Here is a 20681-nt window from a genome sequence, read left to right as displayed (position 1 = left end):
ACATATACAGTATTCTTTAAGGACTCTGAATATTAAAGAATAACAACAATAAATACATATGTGGAGAATGTTTGGCAGGAGTAGAGTTTTTAAGGTAAACCCGTTCTAAACGAACTTGGATGTACTGTAGCTCTAAATGGTTAAAAAGCCAATCTCGCTCATCTCGTCTCTTGGGGGTAAAACTGGACGATTTGCAAGCTGGTTTACATTCAATACTGTACAGATGAAGTGGGATTATGGCTATCCTGATGCGATGAGAATAGCTGTACATCAATCCGCGTCAAGAAAAGCACGAAGCTATTAACACAGCGCTTCAGCATGCTGTTCCAAGCCAATTATACAGCTGGAGACCTCGGAGAATGTGGTGACCCCGACACAGCGCCGATGCAGCCACATTCTCAAAGGGGGTACACCTCTTGAAAGACGGGTGTTTTATGTTACCCTCCGAGAAACAATCAAAACAGCTGACCTGTCTGAAGTACAGACTTCACCCCTTTTTCATGAAAGGTGCTGCACTGACAGCACAGAAGTCTATAAAGTTCTGTCTATACAGGTTCAGTCTCTAATGCCACTTAGCCTCTCTAAACTGACTGCAAAGTGCACCAATTTATGACTGATGAGTTTGCAGTGTATTAAGACAGTGGAGAAGCAGATAAATGAAATAGTACAGCTATTATCATGTCATTTTACAGAAAGGGAATTACAATTGTTCATACAGTGTGATATAATCTGAAGGTTTTTAGTGTAAAAGGGACAGGTTTGCGATATTTAGAAAACAGAAATGTAACTGCATCTGTAATGCAACAAATTAAACGTCAGGACCATGCCACAGTTACAGAGAACCATCTCTAAAAACAAATGACATGGCAGTTATTACTGAAAACACAGCTTTTATTTAAAAAAAAAAAACAAACCACAGTACAAATACAGCTTCAGAACAAAAATAGATTTTCTGAATATAAATACAGCATTTTTAATTTTTTAAAACATTATAAAAAACTAGTTACCTCTGAAATACAAGGCAGGCTTGGTTGGCTTCATACAGTTGCAATTTTGTATGAGCTTTTGGGAAAAAAAAAAAAAAAAGTGTACAATCAAATTCTGTGCAAGGTAGAGTTAAACACTTTTTTCTTTTAAATCACGAATGTTAGCAGAGTCACAAAAAGAATAGCCTTTCCAGCAATGGTTGAGTCCCATTAAAAAAATGCATTTGATCACCCACCCACCCCATGAGGCATATATACAGACAAGATCAAACTTTGCTGTTGTATTGAATTGTAATGAAAGTTAGTAAAACATTTTGGAACTGTGCATCGTCAGGTGTAGGGGAGCAAACTGCTACTGGAATATATTTGTTGGTGCCACACAAGCCCTCTTACAATTTGAGCTTGTATCTAGCAGCAAAGGATACCTCTGCTAAAAGACAACCGAGTCTCTATTTCAAATTCAAAACTGGAACCAGTAGTTGAGAGAGCAAGATGTAGATCTCATTGAAGGGATCATTCCACAAGTATTAACAGGTTTCTATCGTAGTATTATCCATATTGTAAAACATTCAGGTACATGTTAACACTGGTCTGTCAAAAGACCACTAGAGGAGAATTAAAAGTATTTATACACTATAGCAGTTTTTCAACACACAAAAATGATTCACTGCATGGAAATTCGTAGAGTCACTTTTTTCAGTTTTTGATTACCAAGGTATAGAACACAGTTGGCTGTTCATATTTAATTATATGAAATACATACAAAGTGGCAGCTCCTGGCACACTTTGAAGCATTTTCTCTTACATAACTGGAGCGTGAAAGGAAATATGAAAATATTTTATGGTACACTTGTTTCGACAAAAGGAGTACTCATCTGCACCAAGTTGCATTACTCCTGTAGGTTTTTGTGACTGGAGGCAAGGGGTATTCCTAGTGTGCATTCGTTTAAACCAGAAGCTGAGATTTCAATGTAGTGTTTTAACCCAAGCCTTAACCATTCCAAAACAATGCCAGTCGGACAAGTTAGTCTTTTTAGGTTATATGGATTTTGAAGGTAGGCTTTGTCCAAAAAAGTATTTTTGGTTTAATATTTAAAAACAAGTACAACTGTGAAGCCCAATGTCAAATAGTGTTTCAGGGTCGATTATCCTGCACAGAAGAGGATTCTTTGGACTAGCCTCAACTTGAACATTTTTTAGTTTTTTTGGATTAGCACTAATCTTGGACTACCTTACCAAACTTGGTATAAGAGTTAGAACAAACATAACATTAAGACCAATCATGTTATTGAAGTTCTGTTGCAACCATGCCTAATGTAGAGTTATGATCTACAGAAAGGTTAATACTGCATGTCTCACTTGCTACAAACCAGGATTCAAATGTGTCCTTTGTAAATGGCTTCTAAATTTAGTTTGCTAGTACACTAAACCACTTTATACTGGAGCTAGGGTTTAGTTTAAAGCCTGCACATATTTGTACAAAGAATATTGACATCCTTGATCTTTTTCCAACATCAAATCGATCTACAAAAGGAGGCTCTACAATAGGAAGACATTAGCAATATTAATGCCTTATGACTAGAGCCAAAGCATGCACTGATTGGACCAACCCAGCCCCTGCAGACCCACCCCCACTCCAGTGATTAATACTACATCAGATTACCAACAATCACAGAATTTCTTACACTCAAACAATTTTAACATATTCAGTTGATTGTCAACCACAACAAAACGATCCCAAAGGAAAAATCTCAATAGTATACTGTTAAACCCTGCAGGGCATGCCTTGCACAGGTACAGACCTCAGTTTAATGGCAGTCTAATTTAGACCAGCATGGTTAATATCTTGGTGAAAAAAAACATAACATGGCAAGACTCAAAACACTGGGTCCTAGTGCAACAGCAAGACTCACTAAAGTTCCATAAGGCTTGAGGCTGACCGACCCTATGATATATTCATCAGCATTACCATATATTACATGGGAAGAAAAAAAAAAAACACTGTACATGTGCAGGAATGCAACTACCACAAAACATTATGGCCATGCATGTATTTTTCAAACTATTATGAGATGACCAAGTCACTGCCATGAGTATACTGAAATCTGAACCCCTGCATGGAGCAGCCCCACTAGTTACTGTGTAATGCAATTATCCCCCATGTCCTGTGCGTAGCGGTCCGACATCGTGGTCCTCAGCTCCTCCACATCACGTCGGAGTTGTTGGACTTCTGTTAGCTTCTTGGCGAGGACCTCTGGGTTCATCCAGTCCTCTCTGTCATCACAGGAGTACTGCATAGCTGCAAAATAAAAAGACCCATTCATAGATCAAGTTTTACATGTGCTTACAGCATTACCTACATACTTCGCACTAAGGGCTTAGCACTAATAGATACATATTTTACCTCAAGCCACAATTAAGTGTTTGGATTAAGTCTCAAGCGACTGTGGTAGTCTCAACACATACAGTAGCTCTTGCTAGACAGTAGTCCACATCACAAGACAACCACACCATTTTTTGCAACCGGCAGCCTCTGCTATGGAGAGGCCCAGGCTGAATGGCAGAGAAGGGAAGTTGTATTGGTCACTGTCACACACCTGGCCAATGCCATTGTCCCGCGACACTGTCTACTTATTAAACAAATGCTTACATCTTATTCCGAGCAGCAGAGAGAGGTTGGGGTCCCTGCCCTGGGATCGCTGGTTGAGGATATTGCAGAGGGACTGTAGGTCGTACAGACAGGCAGCCATCTCCCCATGCAGTCTCAGTGTGAGCTGGGCGCTCTCTGCCTGCGGTGCTTCACACTGACCAGGCTGGCCAAGCTGCTCCTGGAGGGTCAGGTTCCTCTCGATCAGCTCCTGGTTCTGGGCTGAAAGCTGAAGTGTTTGCTTGTATTAATACGCAGCGTGCACTTTAACAGGTTAGTGAGAAGTTGAATATTAGTAGTTATTAAAATCCACAAAGCAGTAAACACTTATTGGACGGTGTTCTTGCAGTAACAAACCTCTAAGTCGTACCAAGACAGGAGCAGTGAAATCTTAAACCTATTTAACTCTACAGTGCAGCTAACCTCCTTCATTGCCTTGCGGAGCTGCTGCAGTCCATTCTCCTTCTCTGTCAGGTCCTCTCTCAAAGCCTGGCTAGTGCCTTCCTCCTGGATCACCTGCTCTTCCAGCCTCTTAAATTACAGGACAAAAATGCAAGGGCTTTTGGTTATCATTATTGCTATGTTAATGGGCAGCAGTGTGGAGTAGTGGTTAGGGCTCTGGACTCTTGACCGGAGGGTCGTGGGTTCAATCCCCGGTGGAGGACACTGCTGCTGTACCCTTGAGTAAGGTACTTTACCTAGATTGCTCCAGTAAAAACCCAACTGTATAAATGGGTAATTGTATGTAAAAATAATGTGATATCTTGTAACAATTGTAAGTCGCCCTGGATAAGGGCGTCTGCTAAGAAATAAATAATAATAATAATAATAATAATATGTTAAACACCACAAACAGAAGTCCTACAAAGACTCTGCTGCAAGCACACTTTATTGGTCAAACAATTATGTAGAAATGTCATTGAAATACGGTTACACTGTATATAAGCCAACATCTATATCTGGACAAGCATATTTATTATTATTATTATTTATTTCTTAGCAGACGCCCTTATCCAGGGCGACTTACAATTGTTACAAGATATCACATTATTTTACATACAATTACCCATTTATACAGTTGGGTTTTTACTGGAGCAATCTAGGTAAAGTACCTTGCTCAAGGGTACAACAGCAGTGTCCCCCACTGGGGATTGAACCCACAACCCTCCGGTCAAGAGTCCAGAGCCCTAACCACTACTCCACACTGCTGCTCATATTTGACAAACGGTCTACACATTCAACATTAAAATGTTAAAACTATTCATCACCTCTTATTAAAATGCAACAGTACGGAATTGCTTGGTAGAAAATTACCCTTATTTGTGATGCAATTTGCTCCATCTTTTTCTGCTGCTTCTCGATTACCTAAAAGCCAAAACAGGACCGAAAATATAAAATAAAAAACATTTTGAATTGTGGGGAAAATGTTGCATCAGGCTTATAAGTGCAAGACTACACTTTAGTGAAATCCTTTCCACTAAATCCCTGCATCCTACTTCATGAGGTCACTTGAAGGAATAGGCATGCGAGCCATTGCAACTCATCTCCTAAGTGACCAAACACACTATTACCATAATGTGCAGTATAAAAATGTGCACCCTATGAAACAGTCACTTATATTAGGTATACATTACTGGCATTATTGTTCGCTATATGCGCCTTGTTCTAAACTACAAACAGACACTGTTCACATTGTTTTTGGAGGTCAGCCGTTCTTTAGTACTCAACAATGGAATGACACAAAGCACGGCTGAGGGAGGACAGTGATTAATGACAGCTGTTCTGAAACCACTGCTACCTGATGAAATGCTTCATACAGATGCTCAAGCCCTGCCCTCAAAGTGATCTCTTTCACTGCACTACAATGATTTCAGACAAAGGGAAATAAAAACAAATAATGAAAACTGTTGTAGTACAATAGTGATTCCTCAGTACTAATGCAACAGCAATTCCATTATCCCTTATTTAGAGAACATCTACAGCAAACATTTTTAAAATCATACCCTCTTGGCTCGTTCCACCTCCTCTTTGAGAGAGTTGTTTTCTGCTTTCAGCTTCTCCATGTCCAGCATTGGCAACCTGTCCCCATCCTCCAGGCTCTGTTCTACCTTCTCCTGCAAGCTAAAACAGAAACAAAGCAAATCCAGCACGATAGAAAGCCATCATTCTGTTAGACCACATTTATAACACCAATATCGAAGGCCGCTCAGTCATAGTTTGTAACACTTATTGCAGCTGGGGTCATAGTTCACAGCCAGAGGATCAAATAAATGTCTAGTGACAAAACGTCTAGGCATGAAAGAATATACTGTACATAAAAGTTTGCTTCAAATGTTTAACTGGTACAGTATGTGCTTCTAATGAAGACAATAATGCAGAATGCTGCTGTATAACACAATTAGGTTTAAAACAATGTTGTGCCTGGGGCTCCCGAGTGGCGCATCCAGTAAAAGCACTCGCTAGTCTGGACGTCGCCGGTTCGAGTCCAGGCTATTCCACAGCCGACCGTGGACGGGAGCTCCCAGGGGGCGGCGCTCAATTGGCCGAGCGTCGCCGGGGGGGGAGGGAGGGTTAGGTCGGCCAGGGTGTCCTCGGCTCACCGCGCACCAGTGACCCCTGTAGTCTGGCTGGGCGCCTGCGGGCTTGCCTGTAAGCTGCCCAGAGCTGCGTTGCCCTCCGACGCTGTAGCTCTGAGGCGGCTGCACGGTGAGTTCGCAGTGTGTAAAGAAGCAGGCGGCTGACGGCACACGCTTCGGAGGACAGCGTGTGTTCATCTTCGCCCCTCCCGAGTCAGCGCAGGGGTGGTAGCGGTGAGCTGAGCCTAAAAAATAATTGGGCATTTCAAATTGGGGAGAAAATAATAAAAACTAATTGGCAACGATTAAATTATTAAAAAAAAAAAAAAAAAAAAAAAAAAAACAACCCAATGTTGTGCAACAGCAATAGAAAGTTGCAGCTGTCTGGGGGGTCTGTACTGATCAATCACATTGTTGTTCGGTGCAGCCTAGCCCCTCAAGTCTACCTGTGCACTTGTGAGATCAGCTCAAGCTCCTTCTCTTTCTGGCTCTCCAGCTGGGCCATCCTCTCCCTGCATTGAGCCCGTGCCTCCCCCAGCTTCCTCTCTAAATCCGACACTGTGTCCTGCAGCTGGCCGGACTGCCTCTCCAGTTCCTTCAACTAAAAGACAAAGGTTTTGAGATCCGCCATCATTATTAAAAAACACCCACCAGCCACACCATGCAATGCTGGGTGGTTCCATTTTCTGTTAATCTGAATATAATAATTCTAACAATTAAGCAAACTGTACCTAAACTGTGCCACAATAATGCTCATCATCTTATAGTAGCATGGCAGTACACCTGCCACAACTCGAATGACAAAAGTCCCCATGATTTTAAAATGAAGACCACATCAATTGGGTTGTGATAAGCACAGATTATATATTAGATTTAAACTCCTCTACCTGGTTACTCTGTTTCTGATAATCCTCCAGTGTTGGCAGGTCTGCCAGGTACCTCTCCAACGTCTCTATTCTCTGCTGCTTCTCTCGGTTTTGTTCAGACTCTTTCTGGCATTTCTTTTTTAGACTGTTAATGTGTTTGTCTCTCCCACGGACCTGCAGCAAAAATACACAACCTATTACCTTTATTCTTACGTTTTGTCTCCTAAATACAAAAATAATAAATCCAGGGTTACCTGTAAATGACTATTACTGCTTTTGTGAATAATGGGTGCATTTTCCTTCAACTGCCACTACAAAAAAGAGTTGCTACAAAATGCAACTATAGAGGCTCTGGTCTTTTTGCTTGCACACAGATTGATGGTTTCGTCAAGATGAGTGATTACACAGAATCTAAAGCAGGAATGATTACTGCTGTTCAACGGGATGATGTGTTACAGATTGACAGGCACTTTTCAAAGTTTCCAAAGTCCCCTACCCGTTCCTCTTGTTTCTTCATTTCTTCAGAATGCTTCTGTGCGGTTTCTTTCAAAGTCTCACTGAGCTTCCGAACTTCAGCCTCCACTGCAGCGAGTTTCCTCTCTGCTTCAGCCTTCTCTTTGTTGAAGCTGCTCGTCTGGTCAGCAAACTGGGCCCTGAGGAACGTGTTCTCCCTTTGGGCCTCCTGCGGGCGGAATTGAAGATTACAAGATCTGCAGTGGGATTTCAATTTGAAAGAGCTCATCGGTGTGAGAAACAGTCAATGGCAATTCATTTCAGTTCACTGCTTCTAGCTTTGTTATGATGATTTCAGAGGTACACAATATTCTGTCTTATATCACACACTCTTCAAATCAGGACTGCTCTCTTTCGTGCATGCGTTATCCTTGCAGCTTTCAAATAAAAACGGTAGATATTTGATCTGTAGTAATGGCTAGGAAACACAGATTTTGCTGGGGGTTTACAGTGCAAGTGTTCATGAAGTTGGCAGGTTCATTCTGAGAGGATAATTCTCATGCACTTTAATCTGTGGCAGGGCTGTGAGCAGAGAGTCAAAACTGTCATACAACCAAAATAGTGTTCTCTAACTAGTTACAAAGTAATGGCAGTGTTTACGCTTACCTGCAGTCTCAATAGGTAGACATCGTTGTAGGAAGGGTTTCGTCCAATTAGAGCACTGTGCACCTGCAACTCACTCTCTCTCACCTTCTGTTCCAGCTGAGAGATCTGTTGCTTTTGTCTAGAATAGAAAAAAACAATGTCCCATTTAAAATCTTGAATAGTGTAGGACAAAACACCGTCAACAGCTTTCATCTGTAGCTATACAAATGCACATTCCTACATTATGATCTTAAAGAAAGCTCTCCTCAGATGTCTTGTTAGATTTGTTTTAATATCCACAAAGGTCCATCACAGTCTCTCTACATGTTTTGGATGCAGAATTCCTTTAAATAGAAAGGAGAGGTAACTGAGAAAACATAGGGAGAAGGTGGAGGTATAAATGACCAATTATTAGATATCAGGGACTGTCATTAGCAATTGCATCTTGAGTAAAAACCATGCTGTGCATCATTTTTATTTTCATAAAACGACACCAGTAATTTCACAGTAAATACAGTGCCAAAGCACATGCACTTGCCTCTCAATAACCAGTTCCTTTTCCTTGAGTAGGCTCTCATTGGCTCTAATCAGAGCATCCCACTTACTGGTGTCCTGCTGTAGTGCAGAGGGGTAGAGGGATGGATACTGTCGAGAGCCTGCACTTAACTGAAATGAATACAGAACAAAAAATTCAATTCCACAAAGTCCTACAGTTAGTCCATACTAAAACATACAGGGTTCTTTCAATTGATCAGATGTATTCTATAAAACACCACACACTTATATCTTAAAACCTATGTTTTAAGATCAAATCCCTTGTGTTTCACACCTTTTGGTGCCCGTTTTCAAATAGATTCACATATACACAATCCAGACCGGACTCCTTACCTGCATCTGCTCCACCTGTAACCGAATACTCTCAAGCTGCTGCTGCTGCTGCCAGGCAGCGAGGTCACATGACCTGTCTGGCACTCTGGCATTATATCCTTTGGTGTTCATCTGCTCCCTCATCCACATCTGAGACTGAAGAGCCTGTTGACCTGCAAAGGCACTGCCAGCATTGAGCGCAGAGTTTGAATAGTTTGGCAAGAAACCGTTTCGTGGCCCGTATACATTCCCACCCGAGGAGGTAGTCTTGCTCTCAGGGAGAGTCTTGTACGGCCGGTCCAAGGAGTCGTAGCTGTCTTTGCCTGTCTCTCCAGGATTACTAGTCTCCGTCCTGAACCGCGGGTCACTGTAAAAAGTGTCCAACAGTGCAGACTGGTTCATGGTTGGTTCTATAGCAGGCCTGTTGAATTTTCCACATTCATCCAGACAAGACTGGTCAGCATTGGGGAACAAAGAATGGTACTCTAGTCCGTTCACAAGAGTCCGGTAACGATTCACAGAATCGACAGGAGCTGATTTCACGTCTCCATTAGACATGCCTCCCATATCCAGGTTGGGAGGGTCCAGTTTGGACAGCGGAGAGGATTTTGTTCTCGAGTCTCTAGAATCCTGAGCAACGCTGTTCATCTGTGCCAAAATACCTGCAGTGGAAGGCACGACATGGGCTGTTGGGATTGTGATCTGGGTCCTGATGGGCTGAAAGGATGAGCTATCACTGGAACTGCAGAAATCTACAACACAACACAATTATTTTAAGCAACATTTGCAATGCAACAGAATGGTGTCAACAGTGAAAATGTAAGTTTGGTTGAGGTAGCAAGATCAAATATGCATATATACAATACTACAACAAAATATGCACACATGGTCAGTTCTGAAAGTAAAAAATAAATAAAATGCAGTTTTACTTTCAAATGAAAATTTGAAACAAACACATTCTAAATAAATGAACAAGTGTCATTCGTGAGCTGTACAAAAGGGGGAGGCGATTCATGACACTTGAGTACTCCCTTATGTTTTTCTAGCACCCACTGACTGAAGATAATCATTACTTTGTCATTGGAGTGGGAGTTCAAGGAACGTTCAATGACTAACATGGCAAATGTCAGCTTTTAACTGACTGCTCTACATGTAGCATGATTGATAGGAAATCTGCACATTTAAAAACAGATACAGTACCAAGAATTATACCCCATAGCACCATTTTTAAATAGAATATTATACCGACTACAGTACAGACAGTTTTGGTACTTGAGACCATTACATTCAATTATAGAGCACACGCTTCAAAACCTCTTTATTAGTTTAACTCAAGCAATTATTAAGTGCAACTGTGTTTAACTGCCACAGTTACTTTGACTACAAACAGTATTAGCATTCAAGCAGTTACACTTTGAATATGAAAGCAAATCTACAGTTTATTTAGCTGCATTTTAATTTTGCTACTACAGATTATTTAAGAGTTTGCAACTGAATCCAACTTACCTTGTTTCTATTTGTAGAAAACCAACAATGGTTTTGGAAATGTTATTTGTACAGCAAAGGTAGAGTCAGAGCACGGATACGTTTTTAATGCCAAGAGCCCCTTCTGTATTTACCCATGTGGCACTCAAAAACAGCACACAAATCACCTTGAATTCCACTGACATTTTACATCTGTACAACATGCTGGCATCTTTGAAAATCAAAGCTATGTGGAGGGAACAGTATTGCAGAATTGACGGAGGAAGGAAGGTGAGGGATAACAGTCATTATCCCTTTCCCCACTTCAATACCAGGGGAACTCGCACAGAAAGGCCAGAGATATTAATAGCACACTCTCAGGTTACACTGAACTGGGTCCAGACCGGAGGGTGCCCGTTATTTCAGGTCCTGCATTTTTTAAAGGTGTACGGCACACTCTACACTGGACTTAGAAAACAAGATGCACTGTTCTCAAATCAGGGTTAAATGCAAGAAGCCCCAAAACTGCTGACATCAAAGACGAGGGAATAAAAAGGGTGTTACCCTGTTGAAGACAAGACCTTAAAATGCCCAACGGGGTTATTCAGACTGATCACTACTTTCAAGTAAAGACAAGAAGAAATTCTTACTGAATAGGAAATGCTGGTGAGCATTCAGGTTAGGACTGAGGTGGTTTTGCTTGTAGTAGCAAACACCATTACCCTTCGCCTTTGTATGAAACCACAAACACCACAATGAAAGAAATAAATGAAACGCCTGCCTACAAAACAGAGAGCTTCCAGGTTTCCCATATTGCGGAAGGGGCACTCAATGATCCAGGACGCTGATCTAAGGTTCCTTAGATCAGCGTCATCACAAAACACACAATATCTTTTGCTTGAGTGTCATTAACTGCTGCTACCAAACATATTGGGTACTGCATTTAATACAGTGGCTTCAGGACCTAGAGTTTTCTACACAACTCAGCTGATGTGAAGCAGCAGGACAGCTTATGCAATAATGCAATAAATATTGAAGCGTTACCACAACAAGGTTGAATAGCATTCCCAGTCCTGGAATAGAGTTCAGATTGTAGCTCACCTTCAGTGCTGTCAGAAGGGGTGGTTCCCAAGCCAGTGTCCCCACTGTCAGCTGAGCTGGGGCACCGTCCAAAGCGGCTCTGGAACTTATCTGAGATGGCAGGTGTCTTCCACTCCATAGCTGGGGAGCCTCCTTTTGCATCAAAGTAAATGTACATAAACATTTAGTTAAAGGATCATGGTATTGCTCTGGCATGTTACGAGGTAATAACAGAGCAGAGTACAAACGTAAGGGGCCTGTGATAAAGGGCAACATGTTTTTGCAGAATAGTAAACTACATTATTTATGATAGTAGCTTTCAAGTTAATGTGCATGCCTTCAAAAAGACATCTTTGGCAAAGAATTAACTGATGAAGTAGTATTTAGAAGAAATACTGTATATAATAGTACTACAATCTCAAAAAATAAACAGTGTCCTTCATCCAATTGAACCTATTATTTTAAAGCCATTACCTATAATTCTGGTGACTAGTACTGTGTTTTCCAAGAACATCTAAAATATCAGTCACAAAAAAAGAAAAGTTAATTATAATCAAACAGGCTCATGATTTGTTGCTTACGATGTCTAGCATGCCTTAGGACTAAGAATGAGGCAGTTGTTCACATTTTCATATTAGACAAGTCCTTTCTTGAACTGCCTAAATGTGGATGCAAATCTGGAAAACTATTTCCAAGGGATTTAGAAATGCTTTAAAAAAAAAAAAAAAGGAGAGTTACAAACAAGCTGATAATTCAGGGTTTCAAGAGGACAACACAGCCATGATCCTCAATACAGCTCAAACCCTGAACCCTGGAGATACTCACCTGCCAGGATAGGGTGCTGGGAGATCAGATCTTGATGCCTCTTAGAAGAGGCCATTCCATGCACTAGCACCTGGGGATAGAAAGAGAAACACTGAATACAGCCAACTGTCAATACTTTAATTACAGAATGAAAACAGCAGGACCAAACTGCAAACTGAAAACATCAAGGGTGAAAGGCAGCCATGGGGTATGTAAAGCTCCAGATTAAACAGAATCTACTTAATGTGCCACAGGTTTAGCAATTGCAGATTGAATTTGTTTTATTATGCTGCCATTGCTGAGCATAATCATACGTCTGTTGCTTTGCTATACTTGCCAATTCCTTCAGCTGCATCAGGAAACACTGCATACCCTCCTTACCTTAAAATATGCTGCAAGACTTCCTCACAAGAGAAAGTCTGTTATGAAGTCCAGCAAACAGAAGCAGCTTAAGTACTGTTGCAGTCTGACATTACACAGTACAAAATGTACCTCCGTAGATGTCATGTCACAAGTGTGTGCTATTTACAGCAGATCCCATTTCATACAGGGTCCCCCCACTCACTGATTATTCTGAGTTGCTTGTTACGTAGTGGAAAGTATCAGTGTGTACCAACATTTGGAAAAAATAAATACCGTACACTAGGGAATCAGAGAGCCATCACCTGTTTGCATGAGGCTTGACAGATCTACATCCTTTTACCCCGACTCCCTTATCCTGTACTGATGAAGACCCATTGAAAATTGACGTTATACTGAACCTGGATAAGACTGGCTATCACAAAACTATTTGCTAGCCTTAGATAATTTCATAAAAAATAATAAATCTTTAAACAAACATGTGCATGTCTAATTGAAAAAAATCCCTATGTGTTACTATGTAACCCAGAAATGTTTTTACCAATAAATAAAGTAATAGTGAATAGGGATTGGCAAATAAGATATGGGCTGGAGAGAGACCCAATGAGCCAAATAAAGTGGGGCACATCTTCCATCTAACCCCCATTTCCTTCAAGGCGCAGTATCCGATTGGGGAAGTCCTGAATTTACTCTGTGTAATACTGTGGATCTGAAGGAATTCCGGGCTGCATAGCCCTGTGTTGCTTTATTTTTGCTTTTAAAATCACACAGATCAACATGTAGCAAAACTGTAGGTTTTCAAACCTAGGAAACTTCAAGTGGAAACATACAGCACATTTTAAAGATGACACTGAGAGCCAGCACAGAAATACATTTCCACCACATGGTGCGACAACTCAAATGGGAAGCGGCATATTTAAAGTAACTGTGTTTACTTTTAATGAGGCAGAGCCCGGTTTCAAAGCAAGAGCTTAGCATCTGTGTATAGAAGGTCCCTACAAGTATGTGAAATCCAGCAAGGAGAAGAATGATATTACTTAATATAGATAGCAAACACATTTAGAAAAGTTACCAAAAAAAATACTATAAATCCAAATTAGACCAATTAAAAATGCACATTCCAATCGCAGCTTGTATTCGACCCAGGCTCATAAATATATCGCTTTACAGTCCTACCAATTGTTAATTGGCTTGTTTTTCAGAAATGTTTGCCAGATGTAATACCAGCCAGCTTTGTGCTGAACAGCTGCTCTCTAAAGAGTCCTTTGACAGATATATCGTGAACTGTCAACACAGACCTTAAACACGGTTTTAACTTGACAGATGCAATAATTTAATAAACAGAAAATGAATGCAAGTTCTTGGCAAATCTCTCAGCCCTGCACTTTACATCCTATATATGTTATTACTCAAACTTCAGTTTCATACGTGTTTATTCTGAAAACAAACTTTCTCAACATGATCTATGCAGACATGATGTAGCCAGATGAGCAAGAATATGATATACATATAGCATACTTAACTGAAAGAGAAATTGAAATATCCTAAAGTACGTTATATAAATCAAATGAAACTGAAAAACGTCTTCTGTAATTACTTTGGCAACCACAGACAACTGTCAAAGGAACCGAACAGTAGATGGTCAGTACTATTTTATTATCTTTACAGATAATAAATACATACAACACAATTAATATGAACTACTAGTTCAAACCACGTAGTCGTGGCGCACACTGCTCATCTTTTCATTACTTATACGCATTACAAAAAAAAACAAAAACGCAGAATTCTTTTTTAAATCCATGACCATTTTAGAAGCTATAACCAATAGCAAAGTTAGCTGTCTTCAGTAATTATTGTTTCACAAGCGACTAAGCAGTTTTATCTTAAAGAGAAGGAGATGTGATACCTATTGGACAACTAAATAAAATTAATCACAAGCTTTCAGACATTAGAGGACTCTTCAGGTGAAAATAGCAAAGACAGACTGATACAGCTACTATCGAATATATCAACGGATATCTTATTTATAAACTACTCGCTCAGTGAACATGAAAAACTAGATTTTTTATTTATTTTGTAATAATTTCTGACTGTATCGTGTACCCTTTCCATATGATACTGCTACGATATGAACGATAATATGCCAAATAATCAATATAGGGCTTTACCTGTTGAGTTTATCGTTTGGTTCACTTCTGTGGGTAAAGTATATGAAGACAATAAAAACAACTTCGCCAGAGATTACTTCAAGATATTCCTACACACTTTCACTCTTCTCTTCCAACCGTTTCTGATCTGGCTTTATATGAATTCAAGTCCCACCCAACGCGGATTCGAATTCGGTGATTTCGCCGTCTCTCATAGCAACCAACAGCCTATAGCGCTCTGTGATAGGACAAAATAAATGTCAATTAGAAGTAGACTTGAAATCTCTGTTTTAATTGGAAGTCAGATCAACCATAAAGCAACAAAAAGTAGGTTGTCGTCAAACGCAGATTATGGTTTACCGTAATACACTCAAACAAGTTAATCAAAAATGCTGCCAGCTGTGTAACATTACCGTAATTATCCCTGTAATATTTGGACACCTCAAATATTAATGTGATATTTACACAAAATATGCATACACCTTTTGTTGAAATATGGTAGTTTCTAGAAATAATGTGGATACCTTACATTATATGCGCATTTTTACTGCATTTTAAGTCGTTTGTAATAGTTCTGTAAACTGGGGCTGGAGTGGGGATAAAATATTTTACACTATCATAAGTATATATAGATTTATTATTATCATCTAAAGTTACAAGCTTAAAAAAAATATGTATATTATGTATTTTAAAAAATTCTATTACCTGTAAAACGGGAAAAACGGGCTCGAACGGGAGAATTTGAAGGAGAATTCACGGTTTCACTGGAAAATGTGAATTAACCGGAGTAAAAGTGAAAATGAAACCAAGAGAAGAATAACAGACTTGAGAGGGGAGATTTTTATTAAGCACATTTCTCTAGAAATGGTTTGTCATGGAGAACAGTTATATATCTAATACTACCTGTTGTTTTCTACTTAATGTCACAGCTGACGTTATACTACAATAATATGTTAACAGCACTCGTTTGTTTTTAATACACAATCTTCTGCATAGATAGCTTCACGTGTTCTTTATTTCCTTTTGAAAATCAATAGAAAGTTTTAAAAAGAAGAGATCCGAGATGCATTGGCACGCGGAAACACAGCGTCCAATCTCTCCACATTCACTTAGAATAACATCTAATACAACGTTAAAAGACCTGTCACAGCACTCATTTTGGATTGCGTCACACCTCTAACGAATGGAAATGTTCTCTATAAGGAGTGTGCATTTTTTTTCCCCGAATAAACACAAACACGATTTATACTTTCTGCTGCAGCGTGCATGCTAGGTTATTATTTCGGATTGCACTGCCCTGGTCCGTGGCTTGTTCACTTTAGCATACAGCGGCATCTCTTGAGTCTCTGGCGTGGCTCCCACCTGGGCTCCCGGCTGCGGCGAGAAGCCGCTCGGTTTGGGCTTGTTGATTTTGGTGTAGACCGAGACGGTTTTGCGCTCTTCCATCGTCCGTATCTCATCATAAAGGTTGCTGCTGTCTGAGGTCTGCTTGCAGAGGGTCCTAGACTCCAGCGGCCACTCGTTCATGACCTCAGAAACCACGTCGTACACGTTTGAGCTGTTGTTGTAGCTGCTGTGTCTCCGGATGACTTGCCCCGTAGCCCCGGGCAGTTCGGGGAGCGCCCGAACGGTTTGCACTTTACCGCGTTCATCTTTGTCAGTATCTGCAACAACACACACGAAATAAAGCCTTAAAGAGTACGCTACAAGTATGAAATACCGGAGTTTATAAAGCTTTACCGCAGTGAATGTACAGCACGGTTATTCTGTCCTGCTTGTCCCGTGTGTATTTGCATAGTTTAGCAGGCTTTACCGGGTTTTTAAATATGCTGTCTGGGCTGACACTGATCAGGGGGCCAGCAGAAACAATGCTACACTTGTATATGGGTATCGTGACTAATGCATTATGCTTATTGTTTAATAGTGGTGGTCATATTGCAGGGACTTTGTTAAAGCATACGTGTGGCCTCAATAGAGCTCTCGGGAACATGTGTAATTCCTAAGCACAGCTTGTCCACAATTAGTTAAAATTGAGCTGGAGCTGTAGGTGGCGCTGCTGGTGTTACTTTTGTATGCTTGTAATTTAAAAACGCGCTTGGCTGTCTTCCTGAGAGATCTCGCAATTGGGTTCTCGTCCTGTTGACGTCCCCCTCCGGACCTACCTGTGATACCGCCCATGTCAGGGGAGTCCTCTTTCTGGGGTCTAGCTGACTCCCGCGCTTTCTTCTTCGCCTTCCCTTTAGGCTTGATATCGGCGTTTCCTGCAAAACGTCAGCCTTCTTTTCACTCTGTACTTGATCACCTGTACTGTGGCAGAGCTTGCCGGTGTCATTTATAACCTCTTACAAGCCCTTATAACATTTCACCTCAGTTTCTGATACCAGCAATTATATTACTGATATCACTAATATGTGTTGTTGATATCAAAAACAGAATTGTTGATATCAAAAGAAAACCTTTTAATTTGATATAAAAACTAGAATGATTGATATCAGAAACAGAATTGATGAATATCGAAAAAAAGTGATTTAAAAAATAAAATTGTTGCTGTAAAAAACGGCGGGTTAAATGTTGAAATGGCTTGCCATACGTACTGGTAGCATTTAGCTGCTGGGGGCTGGCGTGCACCTATGGCAAGCGGGTGCCTTCTTATTCAGAGCACTATTATTCTGTGTTGAGAATCTCTTGTCCCTCACAAGATAAGCAAAGTGCTAGAATAGATCAACCATGGCATCCTGCCTGGTACCGTTGCCATGGGTCCCATGGTCTTACTGCAGATAGACCAGCACGCTACTGCATCTTTCCAGCCTTAGCGTTGTCTTTGAGACAGCTGAAGTATGAAACGCAAGCAGCGACCGGAACAATACACATTTTCACATATATAACCGGTCTAAAGAAATTTGATAGTATCCTGTCGAGGGCCTGTAATACATTATAGCAAGTCACCTAGGAGAATTTGTAAATTGTGCGCAATGTTTAAGATTTGCATCCAGCCCCGGTCACGCTGTTATTGAATCCGCCCTTTAGTTGTTGGTTATGCAAGGTGTTTTTTTCTGCTTTTAAAAAACAGGGCTTCATTTGAGTTTTGAGTGAAAGGGCTCCAATGAAGACTGGACTCGAAACAGCACGTACTTTTCTCAACTTTTTCTCTGTCCGTGGCTTGCTGTTTGGGTTGCGCGGCAGTTGATGCGTTTGTATTCTGCTTCCAAATCTCATTCTCCGCTGCGGTGGTCTGTGGCTGGAATGCAAAACACACGTTTTACAGAAGACGCAAATTTATAGCTGTACAGGACCTATTGGAATAATAATTAAAAATTAAAAAGTGCAATTGCTTTAAACTGTAAGTAACAATTGAATGTATTCGACTTTGTGTAGAAATACAAACTGCCAACCTAGATAAGCTACATAGGAAAACAAGACGTCTGATATAGTTTTCCTAGTAAAATAACTGTAATGATTAAACCAGAGATTAGTCCTTACTAATGAAGCCAGTTCAGTCCCTTCACTGCGCTCAGGGTCACTCGTTTTATCAGATTTTCTGAAAAAACAAAAACAAAAAAACCAGCCAATTTACAAAATCCTATCAGTCATAAGGATGACAGTACCTACAAGAGGCAGAGGTGGATTAAGATTTATTGGGCCCCCTACACCCTATTAAAAACCACATTGCATTAATAATAAAGAAAATCATATCACAACACGCGATGTCTAAATTAACTACTCAATTTTGCCACACACGAAACTGACGCCGATCCATACTGGGTGTTTTGTACACAAATACTAATAACTGACAGATTTTTTACTGTGTAAATTCAGACGCACACTGCTCACATCGGACCAATCTGCGTATTGGAACGCGCATTACGCATGTGCGTCTGTCTTATATATATATATATATATAGCGTCTCTTTTGCACATGCCAAGCCTGGCGTGCTGTAAGATTATTGCACCGGTCTCTGCCCTCTTACCCTAACACAGTCATTTACCACTTCCCAGTTTTTCCCCCATGCTATTTTTATTACAATGCTTTTTATAATGCTTGTAACATTTTATAGAAAAGTTAAACAAGAAAGTTTTTCTAACACTGGAAAAGGCGTGCCCAGTAAAGCACCAATTGTGTTTTTTATATCATTTCTTTTTAGTGCCAATTATTTTTAATTCATTTAAAGTATATGGCAGATCCTTTCTAGCTTGGATTTCTTACCTTTTATTAGCATTCGGAGCATTAGCACAAGCAGAATACCAAAAGGCTATATAATAGTGTCAGTGCTAATGAAGTAGGTAAAACCTTGGGTAGCATTCATTTAACCTTCTGCGCTAATGGTCACTGGTTTTGTAACCTCTGAAGTACAGAGCGTGGTCCCCACAGGTCCAGTTCTCTCCCCAGCTGAGATGCTTCCCCATCACGGGAGCCTTACCTCTTCCCACAGTGACTGCACATCACAACCAGGAGGATCATCATCACCAGGGTCGACGCTCCCAGCAGGATGAGATTCCAGTGCAGAGGAGATAGCGGATCAGATGGGAACGTTTCCAAGGCCATTCATGAAGCAGACACCCCAACCTACTGACACCCAGGGACATGGTATCTTGTCATTATCTGTGCCCTTATAAAAGAATGTCTTTGTGTAGCTTACTCTGCTATGTATTTACCTCGCATGACACAGCTGGTTCCTTGCAGACCAGTAAAGTTACTGCACTCCTGATGCGTTCTTGTAGTGCAGAAATGAAGGTTTCTTTGTCTATATGCTTCTATTTTCCAGGCTCAGGTTCTGCAGTATTTAGAATACTAAGCTCAGGATGTTTGCTTGTAACTTTCTGTATTGCTGCTCACCTGCACTCTCCCCTTATTATTATTATTATTTATTTCTTAGCAGACGCCCTTATCCAGGGCGACTTACAATTGTTACAAGATATCACATTATTTTTACATACAATTACCCATTTATACAGTTGGGTTTTTTACTGGAGCAATCTAGGTAAAGTACCTTGCTCAAGGGTACAGCAGCAGTGTCACCCACCAGGGATTGAACCCACAACCCTCCGGTCAAGAGTCCAGAGCCCTAACCACTACTCCACACTGCTGCCCCCACACTGCAGCTTATTGCTCTCTACCTAACAGTACAGCCTAACTATGCAAGGCTTTAACATCATAGTGTTTGCTGGTTACTAAAGGTGTTGTCCAGTACACAAATAGCTTCTTCAATGCAACTTAGCTATATCCACAATATTCAACTAATGTAAAACATTTCTATGTTTATACATAGTGTGTTTCTTGTGTCTTGTGCAATCTGGGTGAGAAGATGGCAAAGCAAAGCCAATCTTTATAGCTGGAGGCTACACTTTGGCTGATCTAGCCTATATTACAAATATCAGTAACTTTCAATAATGACAATATAGATTTTTAACCAGCAGTCCACAAAAACAATGAACAATGACACATTTAGTACAGTGTAAACATGTTATCTGCTTTAACATTCCAGTTCACAGAGCGTGTATAATTACTGCGAACACAAAGTGCCAAGGCAGCCTTTGTCCCATTGATTAATTTCCAGAACTTTCAGTTACACAATTTAACAACACTAACATAACTAACTGAAGATAGAAACTTACCCGGTAGAGATAAATGAATGCACAATGTCTCTCTCGGTATGTTTGTCTGTTAAAAGTACAACAGTACAGCTGGTAAGAGAAGTAACTGGAGGAACTATGTGCTCTTCCCTGGTTGTTATAGAGCATTATTCAATAACACAGAAGGGGAAGTTAGCACTTACAAGAAAGCA

At 40.5% G+C, this 20681-nt stretch overlaps 2 protein-coding genes across 5 annotated transcripts; both read right to left on the bottom strand.

The window, feature by feature from the left end:
* Positions 1-1062: 1062 nt before the first annotated feature.
* On the bottom strand, positions 1063-15054 carry LOC117412850 (centrosomal protein of 85 kDa-like). 2 transcript variants are annotated; one of them, XM_058997564.1, is made up of 14 exons: positions 14920-15054; positions 12410-12479; positions 11606-11737; positions 9062-9792; positions 8712-8839; positions 8195-8312; positions 7572-7757; positions 7097-7249; positions 6656-6810; positions 5637-5754; positions 4948-4998; positions 4057-4164; positions 3637-3862; positions 1063-3285 (listed from the first exon to the last, which is right to left on the bottom strand). In XM_058997564.1, exons 2-14 carry the CDS (start codon positions 12462-12464, stop codon positions 3122-3124), a joined length of 2325 nt encoding a protein of 774 aa, XP_058853547.1. In that variant the 5' UTR covers positions 12465-12479; positions 14920-15054; the 3' UTR covers positions 1063-3121. The 2 variants fall into 2 exon arrangements, with proteins under 2 accessions (XP_058853547.1, XP_058853548.1); XM_058997565.1 differs by lacking the exon at positions 14920-15054 and adding an exon at positions 12059-12098.
* A 682-nt stretch (positions 15055-15736) lies between these two features.
* On the bottom strand, positions 15737-20606 carry LOC117964576 (uncharacterized). Of its 3 annotated transcripts, none has more exons than XM_058997277.1 (6): positions 20512-20606; positions 19317-19465; positions 18379-18436; positions 18031-18136; positions 17061-17159; positions 15737-16562 (listed from the first exon to the last, which is right to left on the bottom strand). In XM_058997277.1, the coding sequence occupies exons 2-6, from the start codon at positions 19439-19441 to the stop codon at positions 16168-16170; spliced, it is 783 nt and encodes a 260-aa protein (XP_058853260.1). In that variant the 5' UTR covers positions 19442-19465; positions 20512-20606; the 3' UTR covers positions 15737-16167. The 3 variants fall into 3 exon arrangements, with proteins under 3 accessions (XP_058853260.1, XP_058853261.1, XP_058853262.1); XM_058997278.1 differs by having other exon boundaries at positions 19317-19462; XM_058997279.1 differs by lacking the exon at positions 17061-17159.
* Between the last annotated feature and the right edge of the window lie 75 nt (positions 20607-20681).

This window comes from Acipenser ruthenus, chromosome 23 (assembly GCF_902713425.1).
Source record: "Acipenser ruthenus chromosome 23, fAciRut3.2 maternal haplotype, whole genome shotgun sequence".
In the NCBI taxonomy this organism is placed as follows: Eukaryota; Metazoa; Chordata; class Actinopteri; order Acipenseriformes; family Acipenseridae; genus Acipenser; species Acipenser ruthenus.
The sequence above is the reverse complement of the archived record's forward strand: the minus strand, read 5'-3'. Positions and strand labels throughout refer to the sequence as shown.